The 27709-nt window shown below is 37.8% G+C and overlaps 1 protein-coding gene across 2 annotated transcripts; it reads left to right on the forward strand.

Annotated features, from left to right (window-relative positions):
* Nucleotides 1-257: 257 nt before the first annotated feature.
* Nucleotides 258-27709, forward strand: LOC133294039 (alpha-N-acetylglucosaminidase-like). 2 transcript variants are annotated; one of them, XM_061492686.1, is made up of 17 exons: nt 258-488; nt 1187-1260; nt 2218-2429; nt 3095-3216; nt 4065-4150; nt 5861-5955; nt 6233-6314; nt 6570-6676; nt 7303-7333; nt 7717-7834; nt 8826-8876; nt 15079-15188; nt 15285-15387; nt 19207-19305; nt 25437-25547; nt 27209-27456; nt 27583-27709. In XM_061492686.1, exons 1-17 carry the CDS (start codon nt 279-281, stop codon nt 27611-27613), a joined length of 1890 nt encoding a protein of 629 aa, XP_061348670.1. In that variant the 5' UTR covers nt 258-278; the 3' UTR covers nt 27614-27709. The 2 variants fall into 2 exon arrangements, with proteins under 2 accessions (XP_061348670.1, XP_061348671.1); XM_061492687.1 differs by having other exon boundaries at nt 27209-27585.

Consider the following 27709-nt stretch of genomic DNA (forward strand, 5'->3'; position numbering starts at 1 on the left):
AAATAAAAAATAGAAAAATAAAAAAATAAAAAATAAAAAATAAAATATATATATATATATATATCTATAGTTTATATATATATATATATATATATATATATATATATATATATATATATATATATATATACCAAATTAAATAATAACACTAACTTAATAAAAAAATATAAAACCATTGAATAACCCATTAAAATGAAGTTCGAACTAGATAGGCATAGATATCATGTTTTGTTTTTTCACGCTGTTGTGTTGATCACTAGCAGCATTCTGGAAGAAGAATGTTGAAATTCAAGTTTCTGTTTCTGATTTTGATTCTAACGTTTTTAGTGCCCGTGTCACTGTCTAAGTTTGAAGCCATAGAACCTTTGCTTCGGCGTTTGGATTCCAAAAGGGCATCTTCATCGGTGCAAGAAGCAGCAGCTCGTGGTGTTCTGAAAAGACTGCTTCCTACCCATTTGTCCAGTTTTGAGTTCAGTATAGTTTCTAAGGTGTTTTTCCTTTTTGATTTGAATCTTTTGAGTTGAATCTTATGTTTGACTTTGTGTTAAGAGTTAGTTATTTCACAGTTTTTGTTAAATTTTGGTTTCATAGATATGCAGAAAATGAAGGAATCCAGTGATATCTTTCCGTTTCTCTGATTTTGAAAATGGAATTTTTCTTCTGATTCTGGTGGTGTAAATGTGAAAAAAAAGAAAAAAGAGTGTGTGGAGCTTTATATTTACTTATTTTATGTAGAAGTGACCATTCTTGTAATTTTGTTTGTTAATGTGTGGTTTAAGCTTATACCCTTGTTTTTAAGTGAGACTAACTCCTTTATGATTGATTCCAAGTCTTAACTGTTTAATTTGCATGTGCTGATTGATTATTACTATTTTCCTAGTATTATGATACAAAGTAAGAAAGGAAAAGAGTTGTCATTTTTTTTTTCTCTTTACCTGAAAGTTTGTATTACTTGTACACTAAGTTGCATAGTATAATTCAATCAATCAATGTGATGATATTGTGATAGTCACTTTACATACTAATTTTGTTGGAAGCAGCAATGACTATTTATTTATTTTTATTAATTATGATTTGTGCTTTAACCTAACTGTACTATTATGTTATCCTTCCAAAGTAGTTGGTGTCTGCATCTTCTCTTATTTTTCATGATTGAATGTAAAAATAAGATTTTTACAATTTTCAGGATGCCTGTGGTGGAGACAGTTGCTTTCTGATAAACAATCACAAGAATGCAAGTCAGAGTGGGCCTGAGATTATGTATGTAATGTGAAAATTATGCTGTCGATTATGGTTAATATTTCTTTGTTATGAGTTCTTGGTTTTCTTTGAAATTATGAGATGCTTGGATTTCTTTTATTTATGACTTTTTTTATTCTTCTTCTCTTGCTTTTCATTTATTTAAACTTGATTTTCAAGTAGAAAATGCTGATGAACTTCTTGACAATGTATTTTGAAAATTTTAAATTGGTCAAGTGTGTTTTGATCTGTATATCACGTGGTAAGAAAATTCTAGCATTGTGTTGTGGTATAATTATGCAAGGTTCTTGATCTGTTGGTCAGTTTTCCACCATCATTAGTTATCTGTTCTGTTCTTGGAAGGATCAATATTAAGACAGAATAGTTAGTACCAAGAAAAGGAGAGGGTTTTTTGTGAAGGTTGAAGCCGAGTTTAGTCCTTATTGGACTTTAATCTAAGGAAGAAATGATCAAGTCTCCCAATAATTTAGACTTACTCCCTTAAAGTTGGTTTCTGAAAAAATTCATGACTGTTGCATCACTGAGATTTTCATTTATCCTTGTTGAATTTTACTATTACCTCTTTGTTGGTCCCATGCTACATGTTGTAGTCTCACATATGTTTGATGTCTTTCCATTTCTAAGACTCTTCAAAATTTAAGAGACGTTTAGGCTTTTTGTGCAGAATTACATGCAAGCCTTAATGGCTGAATGGAACTTAGGCATTTAAAAGTATCGAGTACCTCCTCCCTTGAGGATAAGATTTTGGAATAATACAAGATATCAGCTTAATCAAATGTCACTTTCTTTTATAAATTTCTCAAACATGAAATTCTTTTTGTAACATTGCATTTCAAGAACTGAAATTAGATTAGATCATGACATTGTGTAAGGAATATTTTGACGTATCATAGAGCAAATTAAGGATTTTCTTCCTCATTTAATATTATTTGACGTTGTCATGGATAAATTTCACAGCATTGGAGGAACCACAGCTGTTGAGATTGCATCTGGCCTCCATTGGTATCTTAAGTATTGGTGTGGTGCTCATGTCTCATGGGACAAGACAGGTGGCATTCAGACAGCTTCAATACCTAAGCCTGGGTCACTACCCCGTTTGAAAGATGAGGGTCTGAAGATTAAACGCCCAGTTCCATGGAACTATTACCAAAATGTTGTGACTTCTAGTTGTGAGTACCAAAATCAGCTTTCCATGAAACAAAACATTTCTCTCACCATTTTCTTTACTGTACCACTGATGGAGAATTTGAAGTGATGTAGTTCAGTATCTGAAAAGTGCCAATGCTCAAACTTTGTTTTGAGAAAGGATGATAATCTTGGGAGTCAATCATTACAAGGAAGTTGAATTAATTACTATTTGTAAAGCGGAAATTTTCAACTAAATAAGTCAAAGGCTTGATTTGGAAAGGGAAAAAACCTACTTGGAAAAAATGCAGTTTGTTCTCAAAGGTCAGATAGGTATTCTATAAAAATTTCAGTTAGGAAGATCCTATGCTTATTTTATCCCTGAAAAAAGCTGCACTAGATCTTGTAGAGATTTAAAAATTATACCGAAGCTAATTTTTTAGGTATTGCTATCTATCCTTAGATTAATACGAGTAAACATCCTAGAATTCCTCCTATTGCTAAATGTAAAACTATCAATCTGGGTGAGTCGGTCTTCCCAAGTCTGCTTTTGCTAACCCATTCAGGTTGACATGAATTTTCTCACGAGGGGAGGGGAGGGGTGCCAGTACAAGCAAAGGTCATAAGCTAAATGTTAGGCAACATACATATTAGGGACACAACCTGTTGCTTCATTTGTGTATATCACATTCTTCTTGGTTCTTTGCAGATTCATATGTTTGGTGGGACTGGGAAAGGTGGGAAAAAGAGGTTGACTGGATGGCACTTCAGGGTGTGAACCTGCCCTTGGCATTTACTGGGCAGGAAGCAATCTGGCAAAAAGTTTTTAAGGTGAAGTGCTATTTTAATGTTTATGTGCATCCATAAAGCTTGGTTTAAGAAAAATGAATTCTATAGTTTGATGTGATGATCTGTATCAAAGATTGGCTCATAGAATCAATAGATACCAAAAGATTTTTAGGTCAAGTGCTATATAATAGTTTTTTCTCCATATCAGATATTAGTTACTTGTAAGTTTGTAACGTGCTATTTATTATAGACTTTAGAAATTTAATGTTTTCTTTATGCTGTCATTAATGATGTGACTTTATTAAAATGTGAGTTCTGTTGCATTTATTCTACTTTCTTTCTTTCTTTGCTGTCCTCCTTTTCGAACTTCTGCTCACTTTGCTACTTCAAATAGTGTGTAGCTTGTTTCATTTCGATTATTTTATGTACAATACAGCTTATCGTTGGCAATTGTTTTATGTGCTTAAGCATAGATGGATAATAGAGCATTGCTATTTCTTTGGTATATCTTTGAGTGTATGTAGGTGATTATGATAGAACTGGACTTGATATAGATGAATAGTAATGTATTATCACTGAAATTTTGCTCCTGATATCAGTAACAGAGTCAAGTTTGTACAGAAAATAGTAGAAACTCTCTTCATCACTTCTTCTTAACAGAACAGAAAAGAAAATACAGATATCCCAGACTTCTTGAGGGTCCTGGACTAAAATCGATTGGGTCAATAATATTTGATAAAATGCTAGAAGTTTCAAGAATAATTTTTGTCGGATCAGCTACCAAATTTAGATGCTTTGTTTCATTCTTATTGATGTCATTTATACTCATAAAACATATACTCTTTCTTTTCTCTTTTATTAGCAATTTGACTAGTATATTCTAACTGTAGGATTTTAACATTAGTTCAGAAGATTTGAAAAATTTATTCGGTGGACCTGCTTTCCTTGCTTGGGCTCGCATGGGAAACTTACATGGGTACGTAAAAGCAGTATTCAAACCTCGTTGGTGATTGTTAATCTGTATAGAAAGCCAAGAAAATGGTCTTGCAAATTGAGTAATCATGTGTTTAAAGTTCATTATTCATTCATATTTCATATTGTAAAAAGGAGGGTAGTTCATGTTGAATATTTTATCCTTTAAAGAACTCTTTCAACCTAAAAGCTTAAACTTGTAAGTGATGTCTTCATTAATGATTTTATATTAGACTTCTCTAATACACCTCCTCACATAAGAGCCTATTGGGTTTGAAGAGTAGATAATGAACAAGATCACCTCCCTGTGCTTGAGTGGGGATGGTGAGCATCAAACTCGTGACCATTTGTTCAGTGGCTCTGATACCGTGTAAAAGACCATTTCAACCTAAAAGTCTAAGTTTGTAAGTTATAAGTGATGTCTACATTAATGATTTTTATATGAGATTTCTCTAAAATTTCCAATAACAAAGATATTATGAAAATTGTAATGCTTAGTGTTGAGATATATAGTCCCACATTGGTTGTATGTTGAGATATATAGTCCGACATTGGTTATATGTGCAACTAATGTGAGGTTTATAAGGTCTTGGGCACTCCCACCCTTTGAGCTAGCTTTTGGGGTGGTGTATCCCAAGGTTCTTTACATGGTATCAGAGCCTCGCCGCCTCCCACTTTCTCTTGTGGCGTTTCTTAGCACAGGTAGACTGGGCCTGTTGCATTGTCCACTCTTCAAGCCCAATGGGCTCTCGCATGAGGGGGCGTGTTGAGATATATAGTCCCACATTGGTTGTATGTGCAACTAATGTGAGGTTTATAAGGTCTTGGGCACTCCCACCCTTTGAGCTAGCTTTTGGGGTGGTGTATCCCAAGGTTCTTTACACTTAGGAAAAAAACAATGAGAAGAAGAAAAAGAGTTACTATTGTTTTAAGTGACTTTAATTATATGTGTTATATTGTGCCCCTTACAGTTTCATTCCAATGTAGAATGTTAGCTAAAAATGGTTTTATGACAGAGTGTTAGGGAGCAGTACTTCTTTCATGTATAATCTTTTTTCATAGATGGAATTTGAATTTTTATTTTTCATCTGTCTTCATGATTTACAGCATGGAGGTGGCCATACAGTTGCAACAATCAATGTCTATAGTTCTCTGGTCTTTAATTATGTAGTACAATTGGTTATAAATAAATCTTTATTCTTTCCTTACATGATCCACTGGGTAGTAATAGTAGTGATATCACTTTTCATTCTCTATCCATCTTTATATATTATTGAAGGTGTGTCCTCGATACCAGAATTTTTTTTTCATTCTCTGATTGCCTTGATTAAAAAGTAATTGTTTTCTTATCATGTGCTTTGGTTTATGTAAAGAACCAATTTAACCCAAAAGCTTAAGCTATTAGGTGAAGGTCACATTAATGGTTTTATATTATATTTCACTAACATGTCTCCTCACGCAAGAGTTCATTGGGCTTGAAGGGTGAATAATGCAGAGGTTCACCCACTTTGTGCTAAGAAACTCAACTATATTGAATTTTATTAATAGAATAGAGGCGGTGAAGATCGAACTCGTGACAACTTGGTCATGAAGGCTCTGATATCATATAAAGAACCAATTCAACTCATAAACATAAACTAATAAGTGAAGGGCATATTAATGGTTTTATATTATATTTCTCTTACAATTTGTAATGAGATATATCTTTGCACAGCTGGGGTGGGCCTTTATCTCAAAATTGGTTAGATCAACAGTTGGTCTTACAGAAACGGATACTCTCGCGAATGCTAGAGCTAGGGATGACTCCAGGTATACTTGCATAAAACATGTAGATTTGTTTTATGAGTTTCATTCTGTTTGATACTGAAAAACAGAGATATTGCACACTGTTCTATATTATTTATATGCAAATGTTTACAATATATATACTAATTTTATTACAAATGTCAAGAGTTATTGGTACAAGAAAATCATCCGATACCAACAAAGGTATTTTTATGAGGGAAAATGGTTTTACAGCCTTAAAATTCTCTGCTACATTTTCTAAATTTACTGCTCTGATATTACACTAGTTTTTATATTCTAGTGTTGCCAGCCTTCTCTGGGAATGTTCCAGCTGCTTTGACAAAGATATTCCCCTCAGCAAAAATAACTAGACTTGGTGACTGGTATTTCCCTTCTCTTTTACATGATTGTTCATTTCTCAGGAAAGTCTTGTTTCAGTGTTAATTTTTTTCAATATTTATTGCATGAATTTGTATGACCTAGGTGAAGAATTCCAAACATGTGTACAATGTTTTTTCAGTAATTGGCTTGTTTTGAATATTTTGCTCATATTCCAGTTTATAACCTCTTTTTGAGTTTGAAAGCTTCATCTCTCCATGTTTTTGTCATCTGAAGTGTTTCATTATAATTGCTTCCAGGAACACTGTTGACGCTGATCCTCGCTGGTGCTGTACATACCTTCTTGATCCCTCTGATCCTCTATTTGTTGAAATTGGGGAAGCTTTTATCAGGAAACAAATCAAAGGTGAGCCTAATTTCTCTCTTTTTCCTTTTTTTCTGACAAGGATTGATGGCCTAGATGGGCCTCCAATTTGTATTTATTAGTGGAAGAAGAGAGGCAGGGAAGGAAGGGCCAGCAATGGAAATGTGTTGGAGAAGCCTGTTATGGGGGAAAGGGGGGAGTCTAAGAGAAATGATATGTGGCTGCAGGACATTGGAGAAGGGGGCGTGGAAAGGATTGGGAGAGGTGTGAATATGTAGGAAGGGGACGACTGGGGGTTGTGGAATCTGTAAATTCTGAGAGGCTTAAGCCTTGGGGCAGAGTAGCATCTAGCTTCTCTGAGTTTTTCTTTTCTTTCCTTCATTATTGATGAAGGAGCAGGTGGATAAGGGAAAAAGGGAAGTTGAGTTTTAAGTTGGTAACATGATTATGCAGAATTGGGCCTATAATCTACCAGTCTTATATCACTTTCTTTTTTGCTTTTTTATTTTTTTTGTTGTTGAATGTTTTGGTAAGAAAACTGCTAGTCTTTGAGTGATGACCCTATTGTTTTTGTGTTTTTGCCCCTTCCTTTTCCCCCTCACTATCTATATCAATATTTTACATATTTTCTGTATTTCTCTCTATTTTTTTTTTTTTTTGTTTTACAGAATATGGGGATGTAACAGACATTTACAACTGGTAGATTCACTTATCCTCCATACTTTATTTTTATTTCTTAGAAGTTTTGGTTGCAAGTTGATGATCTTCCATATCAAACTATCATTCCATTTTGTTGTAAATATGGAAGATATTTGTTATTATTTGTTTCCTTTATTGGCCAGATTATGTTTCCTTATTTCTTAGGATTTGGGTTTATTCCTTTTGGCCCATTAGTTTCTCTAATTGTAACCCTTTGTACCTATGTTTTCACAAAAGCAATAATATTTTACAAGTGTTTCTCTTTTCAAGTCATTTTTTTTTCTCTTTCATGACATACACACATATTATACTGTATCTGGAGTGGAGTGAATTTGTATTCTTGATTAATCTTGGTTGCTCACAAATTATATCAATGACTGCAGTGACACGTTTAACGAAAACTCCCCACCTAAGAGTGATCCATCCTATATATCAGCTCTTGGAGCGGCAGTATATAAAGGCATTTCCGAAGGTGACAAGGACGCTGTGTGGTTAATGCAAGTATGCTTCAATTGACTCTGGATCTTTCGGTTTCCATTTTTATTCCTTATATACCATGAATTCTCTAAATTCATTTTCTCTCTTTATAAGCATCTCAATTTCTTAAGTTAGACATACCAGCTTGACGCTTCTGTTGTCTTCAACAATATCCTTCTTAATCATAGTCATTCCAGATATCTTATTATAAATCCTGTTTGATGTGTTATATTGTATGTAAATTTCTTGTAAATCTTGTTTTTGTATTGAGTCATTTTCATTAAGGAGGGAAATCACAGAAAAAAGTATGAGCGGATAAATAAATATAATGTAGTTAACCAGAAAATTTTGAGCTACATGATAAAGATAATGCTTGCCTTAACTAGACAGTAATTCTGAGTCATGAATTATTTCATTGATTTATAATTTTCTTCACTCACAGTGTTTTTTCCCCCCCTACTTTCTCAATGTCGAATTGTATTTCCAGTCAGATGATTGTACCTATCTTTGTGTTTCTTCTGCTGTGGATGCTTTTTATCTTCTTGTTGCTTTGGAATATTTAAGAGTTACGATTATCCTCTTTACCATTTGTTGAGATATATAGTCCCACATTGGTTGTATGTGCAACTAATGTGGAGTTGATAAGGCCTTGGGCACTCCCATCCTTTGAGCTAGCTTTTGGGGTGGTGTATCCCAAGGTTCTTTACATGGTATCAGAGCCTCGCCGTTCCCCACTTTCTCTTGTGGAGTTTCTTAGCATAGGTAGGCTGGGCCTGTTGCATTGTCCACGCTTCAAGCCCAAAGGGCTCTCGTGTGAGGGGGCGTGTTGAGATATATAGTCCCACATTGGTTGTATGTGCAACTAATGTGGAGTTTATAAGGCCTTGGGCACTCCCATCTTTTGAGCTAGCTTTTGGGGTGGTGACCTCAAGGTTCTTTACACTATTTTTTTCATGAATATTTTGGTGCCATTTGCACTGTGATTTGCAGCTAACAAATATAAATGAATTTGCAGGGCTGGCTTTTCTACTCTGATTCATCATTTTGGAAGCCACCTCAAATGAAAGTATGAAATTCAAAAACAAACCAGATATCTTCAGTCTTCTTTAGTTTTATTTTTTATTTTTTTATTTTTAGCCACCAGTACATCATGGCATCATAAAGAGATCCTGTCCATTTTGTCAAAATTATATATGTTAGAAATAATGTTAGAAATAATATTATTTTATTATTATTAGAATAGTCTAGAATAGTCTAGATTGTGGGCTTGGCCCATTAGGTCATCCCATTAGGTCTTTTTAGTCTCTATAAATAGAGAGCCTCCTTGTACAGACTTACACACTTGAATATACAATATATTTCAGATTCAATTTAGTATCAGAGCTCTCGATCTGAGGGCTCTGCTTCCGCATATATATTTTTTTCCTTTCGTTGTACTGTCGTGCATCATACCGGCAAACCTTTTTACCGCCGTGCATCATACCGGCAACCTTTTTCAACCCTCCGAACATTGTTAGACCCTTTTTCGATCTCAGATCGTCATCCTCCTTCATTATTTGACCAGAAAACACTGTTCACATCGCCAGAAACACTGTTCCGTCACTGTTCATCACTGTTCCGGCCACCTTTCCGGCGAGAAACCACGCGATCAGGATCCCCTCACGCCGGCGACCATTTCTGTCCAAGACCCGTCCCAAACGGCCGCCGCACGCGCCTCCACGTGCCACCACAGCTGTCTGCGCGTGGGCCTCACGCGCCACCTCTCTCCGGCGCGTGTGCACTGTTCCGGCCACCTTTTCCGACCAAACCAAGGCAGACAGGCTCGCCTCTGCCTCCTCCTTCCAGATCCAGTGACCGATCGTTGTGGGTCTCTTCCGTTCGAGGGTTTCCAGTGCAAAAGTCGCTACTTTGTTCCTTTTTCGCGTAATTTTTACAGTTTTTTGGTTGTCTGATCGCTGTTCCTGATGGAAGGAACCAGTAAACATTCTTCCGGCATCATTTCAAGTGCTATTCCATCTATCACAAGTCTGAAATTGACCGGATCTGCCACTTACAAGACCTGGTCTACCTCCGTTAAGATCTGGTTTACCGGTCAAGGCCATGACAAACATCTCACCACTAAGAAGATTGATATTTCCCAAGATCAGATGACTGAATGGGAGAAAGTTGATGCTCAGCTCCTCAGTATTCTTTGGCAATCCATTGATTCATCTCTTCTCAATATTTTCATTCCTTTTGAGACCTGCTATGATGTGTGGACGGAAGCCAAAAACCTCTACACCAATGATATTCAACAACTTTATTCCATTGTCTCCCAGATGATGGATTTGCGCAAATCACCCGAAGCTCGTATGGAAGTTTATGTTGGTAAGATTCGTTCTTTGATGCAGGAATTTTTGGCTATGTTACCTCATGCTGCGGATGCTACAGTGTACAGGACGCAAGTGGAGCGTCTCTTTACGGTTGTGACTCTCTCTGGTCTCCCTGACGGATTAGAAAGTGTTCGTGAGAACATTCTAACCAGTACTGCGATTCCCAGCATATCCCAGACCTTTCAGCGCCTTCTGAATCTTCAAGATAAGGTAGCTCCCGCACACGTCACAGCTACTGACTCTACTGCTCTCTTGTCTGATTCTGCTGCTTTAGTCTCTCGTGGTAATTGGAACAATGGTGGACGCGGTCGTGGTCGTGGCCGCGGACAAGGCGGGCGCGGACAGACGATGTCGTATGGACAGGGTGGCCGAGGACAAAGGCCTCGATGTAATTATTGCCAATATCTGGGCCACATTGAAGAACGTTGTTATAGAAAGTACCCTCACTTGAAGCCACCACATATGAACTTTGCTCAAACAGATGTTGTGCCGCCCTCTACCGGATCAGTGACTATTTCCGCTGCAGACTATGAGGCCCTTCTCCAGAAGAGTTCTTCTCAGCCACCTGCTCCAGATACTGGTAATCATGTTGCTTGTTTTTCTCAATCGTCTCTTGGACCCTGGATAATAGACTCAGGTGCTACTGATCATCTTTGTGGTAATAAGGATCTTTTTACTTCCCTTACCTTTTCTAATAATCTTCCCTCTGTTACTCTTGTTGATGGCACCATGGCTCCTGCTCGTGGCATTGGGCAAGCCAAACCAACTCCCTTCTTGACTTTAACCTCTGTTTATTACATCCCTGGCATTCCTTTTAATTTAATTTCTGTTAGTCAATTGACCCATTCTCTTTCTTGCTCTATCACCTTTTCTAAACAGTCTTTTTCTATGCAGGATCCGGGTACGGGGAAGACGATTGGAGCGGGCGGTGAGTCACGAGGTCTCTACTATCTGCATGCACCCTCTGCTCCAGTTGCATGCTCTCTCACAGAGTCTCCTGAGCTTCTCCATAGCCGTCTGGGTCATCCAAGTCTCTCGAAGCTTCAGCATATGGTTCCTTTTTTGTCAGGTCTTAAGTCTTTGAATTGTCAGTCTTGTCAGCAGGGAAAGCATACTCGTTCTTCCTTTGCTAGTAGAGTCAATAAAAGAGCTGCTGCTCCCTTTTCTACTGTTTATTCTGATATTTGGGGTCCGAGTCGGACTATGTCAGTTTTGGGTTTTCAGTATTTTGTAACCTTTATTGATGATTTCTCCCGTTGCACTTGGGTTTATTTAATGAAAAATCGTTCTGAGTTATTTTCAATTTATCAAAAGTTTTGTGCAGAAATAAAAACTCAATTTGGTGCTTCTATTCAAATCTTGCGCAGTGATAATGCAAAAGAGTATGTGTCTCTTGAATTTTCTAAATTTTTGGATACACATGGGACGATACACCAGACTACTTGTCCCCACACTCCACAACAAAATGGAGTCGCTGAACGTAAAAATAGACATCTAGTTGAAACTGCACGTACTCTTCTCATTCATATGAACGTCCCACTTCGTTTTTGAGCAGATGCTATTATCACCTCATGTTTCCTTATCAACCGCATGCCCTCTTCTGTGCTAAATAATGATGTTCCCCACAGTATTTTGTTTTCCGGAGCACCTTCTTATCCTCTGCCTTTACATATTTTTGGCTGTACTTGTTTTGTTCATGATCTTACTCCAGGTAAAGACAAGTTGACATCCAAGGCCTTCAAATGTATTTTCCTTGGGTATACCCGTTTTCAAAAAGGGTATCGTTGCTATTCACCTGATCTCAAACGTTATATCGTTTCTGCTGATGTCACTTTCCTTGATCAGCAGCCTTTTCACTCTACTCCGTCTCCAGTGTCACAAGTTGATCAGGTCCTTCCTGTTCCTTTTCTTGACTTGTCTTTACCAGCTGCAGGTGCCCCTATTCTAGAGGAGCAACCAATTACCTCCATTCCTGCAGATCGTCCTCTCCTCACATACCAGCGTCGTCAGCCTGCACCTCCTCCGACTTTGCCTCTTGATGACTCATCGCCCTTTCCCGTCGGCTCTTCTCCTCCGGATCCTCCATCAGAGACTCCTCCCATTGCCCTTCGGAAAGGTATTCGATCCACTCGAAATCCTCATCCCCTTTATTCTTTCTTGAGTTATGACAGGCTTTCTTCACAACATTTTACTTTTGTTTCTAGTCTCTCTTCTGTTTCCATCCCTAAAACCACAGGTGAAGCACTATCTCATCCAGGGTGGTGCCAGGCGATGCTTGATGAAATGCAGGCACTTCACTCTAATGGCACTTGGGATCTTGTTCGTGCTCTTCCCGGGAAGTCTGTTGTTGGTTGTCGATGGGTGTTCACAGTTAAAGTTGGTCCTGATGGCACTGTTGATCGCCTTAAAGCTCGCTTAGTGGCCAAGGGATACACACAGATCTTTGGTCTTGATTATGGGGATACCTTTTCTCCTGTTGCTAAGATGGCTTCTGTTCGCCTGTTTCTTGCCCTTGCCGCCATTCATCACTGGCCTCTTCTCCAACTTGATATTAAGAATGCTTTTCTACATGGTGACTTGCAGGAAGAAGTTTATATGGAGCAACCACCAGGTTTTGTTGCTCAGGGGGAGAATTCTGGAATGATATGTAAACTTCGGAAATCTTTATATGGCCTGAAGCAATCTCATCGGGCCTGGTTTAGCCGCTTTAGTTCAGTTGTTGAATCCTTTGGCTTAATCAGAAGCAAAGCCGATCATTCTGTCTTTTACCGGCATAGCTCTTCTGGCCAGTGCGTTTATCTCCTGGTCTATGTTGATGACATTATCATTACAGGCAGTGATCAGATCGGGATTGATCAGTTGAAAGGGCATTTATTCAATCAATTTCAGACCAAAGATCTTGGCAGACTTCGATATTTCTTGGGGATCGAAGTTGCACAGTCTAGGCGGGGCATTTCCATCTGTCAGAGGAAGTATGCACTGGATATCCTAGATGAGACTGGAATGTTAGGCTGTAAACCCATTGATACACCTATGGACCCCAATGTTAAGTTATTACCAGGACAGGGGGAGCCACTGCCAGATCCTAGTCGCTACCGCCGACTAGTTGGAAAATTGAATTATCTTACTGTGACAAGGCCAGATATCTCCTTCGCAGTGAGTGTTGCAAGTCAATTTCTTGATTCTCCCTGTGACTCCCATTGGGATGCAGTTATTAGAATTCTCCGATATATTAAAAAGGCGCCAGGAAGAGGTTTATTATATACAAATAAAGGGAGTTCAGAGATCTCTAGTTATTCAGATGCTGACTGGGCAGGTTCTCCTTCAGATAGACGATCCACCTCAGGGTATTGTGTTCTTTTCGGAGGAAATTTGATCTCTTGGAAGAGTAAGAAGCAAACTGTGGTCGCCAGATCCAGTGCGGAGGCAGAATATCGGGCAATGGCAAATGCAACCTGTGAGCTCATCTGGCTGAGACAATTGCTGAAGGAACTCCATCTCTGTGAACAAAGGCCTATGAAGCTCATTTGTGACAACCAAGCCGCTTTGCATATATCCTCTAACCCAGTCTTTCATGAGAGGACCAAGCATATAGAAATTGACTGTCATTTTGTTAGAGAAAAGATCCAGTCAAGGGAGATCGAGACAGCATTTGTCAATTCAAATGATCAACTTGCGGATGTATTCACTAAAGCTCTTAGAGGTCCCCGAATAGATCATATTTGTAACAAGCTGGGAGCTTTTGATATATACGCACCAGCTTGAGGGGGAGTGTTAGAAATAATATTATTTTATTATTATTAGAATAGTCTAGAATAGTCTAGATTGTGGGCTTGGCCCATTAGGTCATCCCATTAGGTCTTTTTAGTCTCTATAAATAGAGAGCCTCCTTGTACAGACTTACACACTTGAATATACAATATATTTCAGATTCAATTATATATGTTGTGATGTCTCCTCTGATTTAGGGGGAGATATTGCGATATGTTCTCTGATTTAGAGAGATATTGTTTGCCGTTATTCCCTCTTTATTTTCTGTTTATTCTCCTGTGTTTTACTTCACTGTATATTGTAGATTCCTTTTCTTATCTACATTAGTCAACTACCATTAATTAGGTACTCATCTGTCACCTTAATTATGGCAGAATGAATAGTGTACATCTTGTATATATATATAGGAAGCTTGCCTGCAAGGAATGCAAAACAGTTTCTGTTTAAAACCTTTATCATCCATGCCTCGTACTGTATTTACATTTTGGTCTATATCTATATGGATTTGTTAAGAACCTTGAGGTCACCACCCCAAAAGCTAGCTCAAAGGGTGGGAGTGCCCAAGGCCTTATAAAGGCCACATTAGTTGCACATACAACCAATGTGGGACTATATATCTCAACACGCCCCCTCACACGAGAGCCCATTGGGCTTGAACCTTTTTGTGCTTTTCTTTATTTTAATTCCACTTTAAAGTGGGGGCGGTGAGGATCGAACTTGTAACCTTATAGTCACTCAAGCTCAATGGGCTCTCGTGTGAGGGGGCGTGTGGAGATATATAGTCCCACTTGGTTGTATGTGCAACTAATGTGGAGTTTATAAGGTCTTGGGCATTCTCACCCTTTGAGCTAGCTTTTGGGGTGGTGTATCCCAAGGTTCTTTACATAATGACATTATAATTCGAGGGAGTTGACTCCTCTCTGATCCAACAACTAATTTCCAGACTTCACTTTATGTTTGTTCTCAAACAGCTGGATACCCTTGACTATGATTTTATGTTGACTTTATCCATTAAGATTCTTTGTTTTGCATCTTCTGTCTTGTAGCAATCTACGTGGAACGTCGTTTAATGCAAATTCTGCTTCTTCACATTGATTTTTTTAACTATGCATGTATTATTTGCAGGCACTTTTACATTCTGTTCCATCGGGAAAGATGATTGTTCTTGATCTATTTGCTGATGTAAAACCAATATGGAAAGCTTCCTTTCAGTTTTATGGTACTCCTTATATTTGGTAATTATCTCTTTGGTAGCTCATGTTACTAGTTTCTCTACACAAATGCGATATTCTAAACAACAATTATGCTATATCAATCTTACTCTGCTTCAGGTGCATGCTACATAATTTTGGTGGTAATATTGAAATGTATGGTACTTTGGATGCAATTTCTTCAGGGCCTGTTGATGCTCGTATCAGTGCAAACTCAACAATGGTACTACCAGTATTTCTTGTATCACATATTCATATTGCCAATTATGATATTGACAATATTTACGATTTTCTATTTGTTGGAAGCCTAAATGACACAAGCAATGCCGATAATACCTATTTTCATTGTGATTTTATGTGCATATCTCATGGCTTATGTATTATCTATGCTTCATTTCATTGGCATAAAATATCTTCAGATTTGAAGCTGAAAAATATGTAGTAATTATTTTTCTTGATTTATTGTTTCTACATTAACTCCGCCTATGCGTGCTTGCATGCATGGCCTGTCCCAAGCCAGGATAAAGGAGGAGGGTTGGCATCAGGTGTAGCCAGCCAGCCGTAAAAACAGCTATATTTATGAGATGAACCCTTATGATATTTCGTTGGGGCGTACACTTCATAGCGACACGTTGCATCGGACCCCGGGTGCAGCGAAAAATGGGTCAGGGTCTTTGCCCCAAGGCAAGGCGCCAGGTCTTCTCCCGGATTTGGTGAAAAGTAGGTCAGGCTCCCAACACGTAGATGGGCGAGCGTGGCGAACAAGCACCACCTCACCGCCCAGGGGTTAAGGATGCATTGGGAAGCTGGAACATAGAAAATTTAACGGGTAAATTGAGGGAGCTAGCAGATGTTTTTGCTAGAAGGAAAGTGAATATTGTTTGCTTTCAAGAAACTAAGTGGGTTGGAGAAAAGGCCAAGGAAATGGATGGTACCGGTTTCAAGTTGTGGTACACAGGTATAAATAAGAGTCAAAATGGTGTTGCAATTATGATCAATAGAAGTTTCAGAGATAAAGTCGTTTATGTAAAAAGGAAAGGCGACAGGATTATTCTAATTAAGCTTGTAGAAGGCGAATTAATTTTGAATATCCTCAGTCTGTATACACCCCAAATTGGTATGCAATCAAATGATAAGAACCAATTTTGGGAAGACTTGGAGGAGGTTTTGAGAGGTTACCACGAGAGGATAAGATTTTCTTGGGAGGAGATCTAAATGGTCATGTTGGTAAAACCGTAAAAGCAGTGGAGGTTTTGATAGAATTCATGGAGGTTTTGGCTATGGGACGAGAAACGAGACTGGAGAATATATCTTTAAAGTTGCACTAGCCTACAATTTGATGCTAGCAAACACCTTTTTCCAGAAAAAGGAGTCACATCTTATCACTTTTCATTGTGGCCAAAATCGTAGTCAAATTGATTTCTTCATGGCTAGAAGAGAAGATAGAAATTCTTGTGTCGACTGCAAGGTCTACCCTGGAGAGTGTGTTGCTACGCAATATAAGCTGGTAGTTCTAGAGGTTCGGTTCAACAAAGTACTTAAAATGAGGAAGATGGCTCAGAACCCTAGGATAAGATGATGGAAGCTAAAGGAGGAAAAACAATTAGAGTTCAAAGAAAGAATGTTGCATGAAGGACCATTGGAGTTTGTTGGAGGAGCTAATAAAATATGGAATGAGATGGCTATGTGTATCCAAAATATGGGAAAGAGGGTGCTAGGAGAAAACAAAGGAATTGGATTCCATACAAAGGAAACATGGTGGTGGAATGGAGAGGTGCAAGAGGCAATTACATAGAAAAAGGAATGCTTTGGATCTTTGCATAAAAGTCCCAATGATAATAATTTGCAAAAGTTTAGATTGGCGAGAAAAAATGCAAAGAAAGCAGTGTGAGAAGCTAGATGTAAGGTTTTTGCCGATTTGGATAGAAATCTTTGGAGTAAGGATGGTGAAAAAGGTATATACATCCTTGCAAAAATGAGGGATAAGAAAAGTAAAGACCTCACCCAAGTTAGATGCATCAAGGATGAAATCCAAAAACTTTTGGTAAGAGATGAAGATGTAAATGAAAGATGGATGAACTACTTTAACAAGCTTTTTAATGGGGATGGTGATAAAAGCGAAGTGGGCTTGGAGGATGCTTATGATGATCGAAATAGAAGATTTGTGCGCAGAATCAATACACATAAAGTCAAGGAGGCTTTAAAGAGGATGAAGACTAATAAAGCTTTGGGACCCGATGGCGTACCTATTGAAGTGTGGAGAGGCTTAGGGGAGGTGGCAATAAATTGGCTGACCAATCTTTTCAATAAGATTCTTCAAACAAATAAGATGCATTATGCTTGGAGGAAGAGTGTGCTTGTGCCTATTTACAAAAACAAGGGAGATATCTAGAATTGTTCTAACTATAGAGGTATTAAGCTTATGAGCCATACTATGAAGTTGTGGGAAAGAGTTATTGAACATCGTTTGAGGCGAGAGACCAAGGTTTCTGCAAATCAAATTGGATTTATGCCAGGAAGATGTACCACAGAAGCTATTTTCTCGTTGCGTCAATTGATGGAAAGATATCGAGAAAAAAAGAAGGATTTACATATGATGTTCATAGATCTTGAGAAAGCATATGATAGGGTTCCAAGAAAAGTTTTATGGTGGGTTCTTGAAAAGAAAAAAGTACCCTCAAAGTATGTAAATGCAATCAAGGATATGTACGATGGGGCTACAACATGTGTGAAAGCTTATAATGGAACATCAAGTTATTTTCCTATTACAGTAGGTGTACTCCAAGGTTCGGCTCTGAGTCCTTATCTCTTTGCCTTAGTGATGGATGAACTAACAAAAGACATTCAAGAGGAAGTGCTGTGGTGTATGCTTTTTGCTGATGATATTGTACTTATTGATGAGACCAAAGACGGTGTTAATAGGAAACTTGAATTGTGGAGAAGCATTTTGGAGTCTAAAGGTTTCACATTAAGCCGGAGCAAGACTGAGTATATGAAGTGTGAGTTTTCTCTAGTAAGAGATGGAGATCAAGACCCCATGCATCTACTTGGTCAAGAGGTACCCAAGAAAGATGCTTTTAGATACCTGGGATCAATTTTGCAAAAAGGTGGTGAGATTGATGACGATGTAAATCACAGAATCAAAGCAGGAGGATGGATTAAATGGCGGAGTGCATCTGGGTTTTTGTGTGACCGCAAAATTCCCCTTAAGCTAAAAGGAAAATTCTATAGAACAACAGTAAGACCGCAATGTTATATGGAGCTGAATATTGGCCAGCACATAGGCAACACGAGCATAAAATGGGAGTAGCAGAAATGAGAATGTTAAGGTGAATGTGTGGTTATACGAGGATGGATAAGATAAGAAATGAAGATATTCGACGAAAGGTAGGAGTAGTATCGGTAACTGAAAATATGAGGGAGCATAGATTGAGGTAGTTTGAGCACGTAATGATACGGCCCCTAGATGCTCCTGTAAGAACAAAAGTTTGTTACCAAGAGCTCGACACAAAGAGAGGTAGAGGTAGATCGAAACTTACCTTGCGAAAGGTAGTTAAACAAGACTTAATGGAGTGAGATATAGATTGGCGGACAACGTGTCTTAGGACGGAATGGAGAAAAACTCTAAGCAGGGTGGAAGGTTAAATCCGTTGTTGTTCCAATGTTCCTGATGATCCCGTTTTAGTCTTTTTCCTCTTCAATCCCTCCTATCTTTTTTTTCCCCTTCTTGTCTTTTATCTTATTTCCCCTTTCCCCAATTTTTATTTTTATTTTTATTTATTTTATTCTATTGTTATTTTTTATTTTTTTATTTTATTTATTTATTTTGTTCTATTGTTATTTTTATTTTTATTTTATTTTATTTTTTTTTATATATATTTTTTATTTTTTTATTTTTTTATTTTTTTATTTTTAATCTCCTCTTATCTATTATTAGGTTCATCTACCACCGACCTCAATTAACTTGGGTTAAAGGTGCTGTTGATGTTGATGTATTGTTTCTACATTCTGAATTTTAAACTTGTGTGAAATCTTTATGCAGATAGGTGTCGGTATGTGTATGGAAGGAATAGAGCACAATCCTGTTGTTTATGAGCTGATGTCTGAAATGGCTTTTCGTGATGAGAAAGTTCAAGTTCTGGTAATGTAGCTCCTAAGCTCTCTCTACTTAGAGTACAAACAGTGTCTTCCCATTGGTTGTGTTATACGCGTTATAGATATGATGCTAATATATAAAAGTAGTTGAAATATGGATGTCAAAAAGGGTACTAGCTTCAATATACTTAGTCTTCTTGCATTGAAATCCAGTTTAAAAATTGTTTTTAGTGATGAACTAGATCACGTTGATCCAATTTAGACTGCTCAGGGCGAATCGGAGTAGTGGTAAAGCTGTTTCTTTGTGACTAAAAGGTCATGGGTTCAAATCCGGGAAATAGTCTCTTTGCAATTATTTGCAAGGGTAAGACTGCATACAATGATTGTCCTCATCCCACAGTCGCTAGTCGGGTTTAATTGGGGAGTGATTTATTTATTTATAGAGGTGAGACTGACCTGAATGAGGTTTTCGGTGGACTATTAGAGACTAAATTCCAAACTAAAATGTATGGAATAGAGAATAGCGGAACAAAATTTTAGTTCTCAAGATAAGGCTCTTGATACCATAATATAATTTGATAATTGTTGAAATTATAGGGATGTAAATATAAAGAGAGGAAAACATATACTTAGAATAATATTATATTGATATTGTTGTTAAAGATGTCATAGAAAAGAGAATAACCCCTATTTATACTAATAGTAGACTCTTAAAATAGGGAAACAAATCGTGAAATATAAGAAAATATGAAAACGAAACCTAAGAGATCATATGAGATAATCTAAACTATTTTAAGATATAATCATAATATTATTAGATATCTTATAAATATTCTCACAATCGCTATTCAGGAAAGTGTGGGAAAGTAAGTGTGAGAAGAGAAAGAGAGATTGAAAAAGTTCTGAGAGATTATTATTCTTCTGTATGAAAACTGAATGATCTATATTAGAGATAAAAGGATACTTGTTTAGTTTAGGGTCATATCAGTAATTGTATCTTTGCTGATATGGTTAGTTGTTTTTCTGATTTGTACAGCTGTTAAGAATTGTTCGAGTTTGTTATTTTTCTCCTCCTTTTACGGATAGGTGAGGATAATCCTGATGGTCAGTAAGATCCCCTTTAGGTGTTATATATATTACCTTTTTCTGTACTGCAATTTAATTAATGAGAATTCTTCTTTTCATTCCTTATTTGTAATATGGTATCTAGAGCAATGCGGTTTCTTCCTTGCGTTCTCTGACACCCTTCAGCCATGGCCAAGGGTGCGACGAACAAATCAACTGTTGGAGGTTCTTCTTCCTCTCCCATCGAAGACACCTCAAGCCCCTATTATCTCCATAGTGCTGACCATCCTGGTCTAGTTCTTGTCACTCATCTTCTCAATGGAACCAACTACCATACTTGGAGTAGGGCTATGTCTATGGCACTTACTGCCAAAAATAAAGCACAGTTCATTGATGGCACCATCCTCCAACCTGATTCGGATGATTTGCTTCTCTCTTACTGGACTCGATGCAATAGTATGGTGACTTCTTGGTTACTAAATTCAATGGTGCAAGAGATTGCAGATAGTCTTCTCTACACACCTTCTGCTGCAAATATATGACTCGATTTGAAAGAACGCTTCCAACAGGGAAATGGTCCACGAATTTTTCAGTTGAAATCACAAATTACCACATTAGTTCAAGGTTCTCTTGATGTCAACTCTTATTACACTCGTCTGAAGATCCTATGGGACGAATTGAAGGAGTTTGAACCAATTCCCACTTGTCACTGTGGAGGTATGAAACCCTGGATTTTGTTTCGTGAGCAGGAACGATTGTTGCAATTTCTCATGGGCCTGAATGATTCGTTTGCTTCTACCCGAGCACAAATCCTATTGATGGAACCTTTGCCCTCTCTTGGCAGGGTTTTTGCTTTGGTCATACAAGAAGAACGTCAACGAAATATTCAAACCAGTTTCCCAGGCGATTCGATTGTGAATGCTTCTCAGGCGAATCCAGGCAGCTTCAGACAACCTCAATGGCGACCTTTTTGTACCCATTGCAACATGAATGGACATACTATTGAGAAATGCTTTCAGATTCACGGGTATCCACCCGGTTTCAAGGGAAAACGGTATCCATCTGGGTCAAGCTCAACCCATAATTCCACAGCCAATGTGTCCACTGATGGGCATGTTAATTCTATTAGGCCAACCAGCCCAAACCATTCTTTGAGCCCAGGCCAAGTATCCCAATTGCTTGCTCTCCTTCATTCGTCTTCATCACCGTCTTCCAAGTCGTCCAAGTCGTCTTCCTCATCACAAACCACCATGGAGTCCGGATCTGGCAATTTTGCGTCAGTATCCTCAATCGCTCATGTGTCAGGTAAGTCTTCTCCTCTTTCTGTTTCTTCTTGGATCTTGGACACAGGGGCAACACATCATGTTTGTTGTGACTTGAGTTCTTTCCACTCTTCTCGTCCTCTTCATGACTTTCGTGTAAATCTTCCAAATGGTACATAGATTCCTGTCCTTCGTATAGGTTCTGTCTGTCTATCACCTCATTTGGTGCTCTCAGACGTTTTATTTGTTCCTGAGTTTCAATATAATCTCTTGTCAGGGAGCTGTTTAACATCTTGTTTTCCACTTACTATTTCCTTCACTTGTACATCTTGTATTCTGCAGGATCCTATCACAGGACACAAGATTGGGACTGCTGACTGTCAAGGGAATTTATATGTGTTGCATGCATTACCTCTTAATGATACAGCTCGTGTTTTGTCAATCGATGGTTCTTCCCTTTGGCACCAACGTCTTGGTCACCCTTCTTTTTCACGTTTACAATCTTTAAAAAGTGTATTGGGATTACCTTCTGTCTCAGATGCGTCTGAATCATGTCATGTTTGTCCTTTATCCAAACAGAGGCGTTTGCCTTTTACTTCTAATAATAATATTGCTGATTTTCCTTTTGACTTGGTACATCTGGATATTTGGGGCCCTTTTTCCACTGTTTCTGTTGATGGATTCCGTTTTTTCTTGACCATTGTTGATGATTGCAGCAGGTACACTTGGGTGTATTTTCTCCATGCTAAGTCTGATGTTTTGCGCATTTTTCCTGAGTTTTGTACCATGATTGCTACCCAATTTCAGAGGACAATTAGAAGTGTACGCTCGGATAATGCTGCTGAGTTTAATTTCACTGAGTTCTTCAAACAAAAGGGGATTATTCATCAACACTCTTGTGTGGATAGACCTTAGCAAAATGCGGTTGTCGAACGGAAGCATCAACATTTGCTGAATGTTGCTCGATCCTTGTTCTTCCAGTCCAATGTTCCATTAAATTACTGGACAGATTGTGTACTTACTGCTGCTTATTTGATTAACAGGTTGCCAACTGAACTCCTAGCTGACAAGTCTCCATTTGAAGTCTTGATGGGTAAACCACCTTCTTACACTCATCTTCGTTCGTTTGGTTGTCTCTGTTTTGCCTCAACATTGCCTCGTGATCGCCACAAATTTTTTGCAAGAGCCATACCAGTGGTGTTTCTTGGCTATCTTCCAGGGTACAAGGCTTATAAGGTTCTTGATATGACCACGAACCGGGTTTTTATCTCCAGAGATGTTAATTTCCAGGAAACAGAATTTCCTTTTAAACATTTGCCATTTCCCACTGACCCCTTTTCTGATTCTGTTTTTCCTACACACACCTATAACTCACTTCCCTTAAAAACATCCACTCGCACAATTCAACCACCTTATCTTAAAGATTATTTTTGTTCTTCCATGACATCCAATACCACACATCCTTTACATTTTGTTTTGTCCAAATCACGCTTATCTCCTTCCTATGATGCTTATATCAATTCGGTTACTCTACATTCTGAACCCTCTTCTTTTCATGAGGCTATCAAAATACCTTCATGGCAAACTGCAATGCAATTTGAGATTGCAGCCTTGGAAGATAATAAGACCTGGTCACTGGTTACCTTGACTCCTGGAAAAAGACCCATTGGTTGTAAATGGGTGTACAAAGTAAAGCTCAATGCTGATGGTTCTTTGGAGAGATATAAAGCTCGTTTGGTTGCTCAAGGGTTCACTCAACAGGAAGGAATAGACTACTTCGACACTTTCTCACCAGTGGCTAAAATCACTTCTGTTAGGATGCTTCTGGCCTTATCTGCTATTCAAGGATGGTCTTTTACTCATTTGGATATCAACAATGCGTTTTTGCATGGTGACCTCACCGAGGAAGTAGATATGCTACCGCCTCCGGGATATCACCATGAGGGGGAGTCTGTATCTAATCTTGTTTGCAAACTGCACAAATCATTGTATGGCCTTAAACAGGCATCAAGGCAGTGGTTCATCAAGTTCTCAAATGTTTTAACCGACAATGGCTATCAACAATCAAAGGCTGACTCTTCTCTTTTTATCAAAAGACATGGTGATTCTTTTCTAGCTGTTCTAGTCTATGTAGATGACATAGTAATAGCCAGCAATGACAACATACTGGTTGAGTCCTTAAAGGTTCTTTTGAGTAGTTATTTTAAGCTCAAGGATCTTGGTGATTTGAAATATTTTCTGGGAATTGAAATAGCTAGATCATCTAAAGGAATTAGTATTTGTCAACGTGGTTATGCTTTGCAAATCCTTTCTGATGCAGGATTGACTGGTTGTAAGCCGAAAAATCCACCAATGGAAGCAAATTTGAAGCTGTCTCAAGAGGAAGGAGATCTGGTTGATGATCCTTTGATTTATAGAAGACTAATTGGTAGATTATTATATCTAACCATCACAAGACCTGACTTATCTTATGCAGTAAATAGCCTAAGTCAGTTTTTAGCTAAGCCTCGAGTTCCTCATCTACAAGCAGTCTATAGGGTACTTCACTATATTAAAGGAACTATTGGTCAAGGACTGTTCTATCCAAGTTCAGGTGATTTGAAATTAAAAGCCTTCTTAGATTCAGATTGGGCATCTTGTGTGGATACCAGAAGATCAGTGACTGGTTTTTGTGTGTTTTTGGGAAATTCCCGTATCAGCTGGAAGTCAAAGAAGGAACCAACTGTCTCCAGATCTTCAGCAGAGGCAGAATATAGAGCAATGGCAAATGTGTCTTGTGAGTTAATTTGGCTTCGCACACTGTTATCAGATTTCGGTGTTATTCATCAGGAACCAGGATTGATTTTTTGTGATAACCAAGCAGGCTTGCATATTGCAGAGAATTCTGTTTTTCATGAGAGAACAAAACACATTGAGATAAATTGTCACTTAGTGAGAGAAAAGATCTTGAATGGAGAAGTAAAGGCCTTGCATATTCCTTCACAATCACAGTTAGCAGACTTACTCACTAAGCCTTTATTTCCAACTCAGTTTGGATCTTTGTTAAGCAAGATGGGAATACACAATATTCATACTCCATCTTGAGGGGGAGTATTAGAGATAAAAGGATACTTGTTTAGTTTAGGGTCATATCAGTAATTGTATCTTTGCTGATACGGTTAGTTGTTTTTCTGATTTGTACAGCTGTTAAGAATTGTTAGAGTTTGTTATTTTTTCTCCTTCTTTTACGGATAGGAGAGGATAATCCTGATGGTCAGTAAGATCCCCTTTAGGTGTATATATATTACCTTTTTCTGTACTGCAATTTAATTAATGAGAATTCTTCTTTTCATTCCTTATTTGTAATGTTAATGAATAGTCAAGGTCTGATGTATTAGTACTACCTGACATATGTTAGAAAAGCTGTTCTAACAGTGTAGCCGTGTTGACTCAGCACAGCTAGTAGTTAGTACTTAGTAGTAGAAACGTCTAGCTACATAGCATACTCAGTTAGAGTCTGGTATTCAAAGCAAGTAGTAATACTCTAATATATTCACCAAGCACATCACTTCGTGTTGTTTCCCGAACAACATCTGCATCCGTGTAACCTTATATATTTGAGTCTAATATCATGTGAATAAAAGTAGTAGATCCCTTCTTACTCTTATCTCCTATTTTTCCTTATCTTTGATTTTATTTTTCCATTTCCCTCTTACTATATGTATGTATATGGGTGTGAATCAGGCTAATCATTTCATTAAGTTTATGTTTATGCACATTTGATGACATATTCGATATGATGTGTTGAAATACTTTTGTCTATATATGATTGAACCTTTTGTAAGTGGGTTGAACTTTATTTCTCTTGCAGGAATGGCTCAAGAGTTATTCCCATAGACGATATGGTAAAGCAGTTCATCAAGTTGAGGCAGCTTGGGAGATTCTTTATCATACAGTTTATGATTGTACTGACGGAATTGCTGTATGTATTCTAGTCTTTGATTTCTGCTTAAGATCATCTCGTAATATCTTAATATTGTATCTTAGGATATTTTAAAATATCTTAGTTGATCTCTAGGAATGGCTTCCAAATTTCATTATATTTCCTAATTTGTTTCCTTATTTAGTTATGATTAATCATCTTATTGTAGTAGTGGGCTTGGCCTAATAGTACCCTGTTAGTAGCTGCCCCCTATTAGGAAGGTGTGTGTGAGAGGGACTGTTGGTAATTGTGATGAACATGTAAATATTATTTTGTTGATTATATAAATAGGTAGTCAGAATTATGTAATCACGGTAATAAGGATAGTTAGGATGTTTATATTTATTCCATATTTATCATTTTTTCGGTTATGTTATCCAGACCCTGTTGTGTAGTTGAGACACCCAGATTTCACCAAAATCTCTCATTTCCTCTTCAGTTAAAAGTTCCAGATGGAGCCATGATGTTGAAGTTGTTGTTTAGGTAACCCGTAAGAGGCTGATTGGCATTTTCTGGGGTGGTTGGTGTGTCATCCATAAGGCTGTACTGGGTTTTCATCTTCCATGATGAAGAACCAGCTCTTGATACCATAAGATCAGAGTTTGGGGAACTTATTTACTCCCTTAGTTTTATTCATATGATCAAAGATACATTACATAGCAAAGACATGTAGAAAAGGAAACACACTTTGCAAGTCCTAGGCAAGTCCTAGAATTAACTAGGAATCCCCCCCCCCCCCCCCCCCCCCCCCCCCCCCCCCCCCCCCCCCCCCCAACAACACCACAAAAAAAGAAAGAAAGAATAGGTTTCCACAATCCTTCTAATTATGAAATGTTGTGATTCTCGTAATATTTTGGGATTGCTTTCCAACAGTATCGCATTAAAACCTTTTGCTGGAGCGTGGGGTGTTGAGGAGATGTTAGGTCTTGATTGTGATGGGCATTCTTCAAAATTACCTTTTGAGTTTGAACTGTCTGTGTGCATGTGGGGGGTGGAGGAAGATCTTAGGGCCATAATAGCAAGGGAATAGAGATTTCAGTAATGTAGTTTTACACCCATTCTGGAAGGGACTTGTGAATTTTGAGGAGGGAAGTAGCCTGCGAGAAGTATTCCTTTTCTAGATAATTAGTATTAGTATTACTCTTTGTCCAAGACTCCAAGTTGCATGATTTCCCTTTGTTTTTTCCGTAGCTGTAAAACACTTATAATATATATATTTTTGTAAAACGAAAGAGTATCCCACTTGATTAGGTTGATTGACTATTTTACCATATTTTAATTTTTTTTTTATCGTTTTATCTGTCTTCCCAAACTATATCAATCTGCCCCTCTTCTCATACTATATACTAATATTCCCTTGTTTGACCAAATCTTAGTCCTTGGGAAGTCATTTACTCTAGTAAATGTCAGTTAAATAGGGGCAAATTGGTATATAATTTGAGAAAACGGATATATTGGTATATAATTTGGGAAAAGGGAAAGAGTGGTAAAATAAAATTTAAAACAAGGACAAAATGGTTAATCAGCCGATTTGATTATATAATTCTGGCGGATTAATAATAAACTTTGTACTAGTAGTATGAATACATGTTGCATTTCCGTTTGCTGTCATCAGCATCTGCCCTGGATACTGATTGGGACAACTCTTCAATTTATGGCAGGATCATAACAAAGATTTTATAGTAATGCTTCCGGACTGGGATCCATCAACCAATTTTAAATCTGGCATATCAAACCAACAGAAGAAGATTTACTTCTTGCCACCTGGAAATAGAAGATACTTCTTCCAGGAAACATCATCTGATATGCCTCAGGCTCATTTGTGGTATCCCCCTGAAGACGTAATCGAGGCATTACAACTATTCCTCACAGGTGGGAAGAATCTTGCTGCCGGAAGTCTCACATATAGGTAATGTATTGAACTTAGTATATGCTATTTCATTATGCATTAATCACTTTTCAATTATCATGAACTACATTATCCATGTGAAATTGATCTTTGTAATAAATCACTTATTTTCTGGTTAAATTTCAGCCTGAGCCTGCCCAAGAGTGCTCCTATGTAGTTCCTTGTAGACACCCATCTCCCATATTTGACTGAGGAGACCCGTTCTCTGCATAGCAAGATACCTGATTCTAAAACATTCTAAAACACTTCCCGT

This window comes from Gastrolobium bilobum, unplaced genomic scaffold (genome assembly GCF_033153095.1).
Source record: "Gastrolobium bilobum isolate Gb01-03AN ecotype WA unplaced genomic scaffold, APGP_CSIRO_Gbil_v1 utg46591, whole genome shotgun sequence".
Lineage (NCBI taxonomy): Eukaryota > Viridiplantae > Streptophyta > Magnoliopsida > Fabales > Fabaceae > Gastrolobium > Gastrolobium bilobum.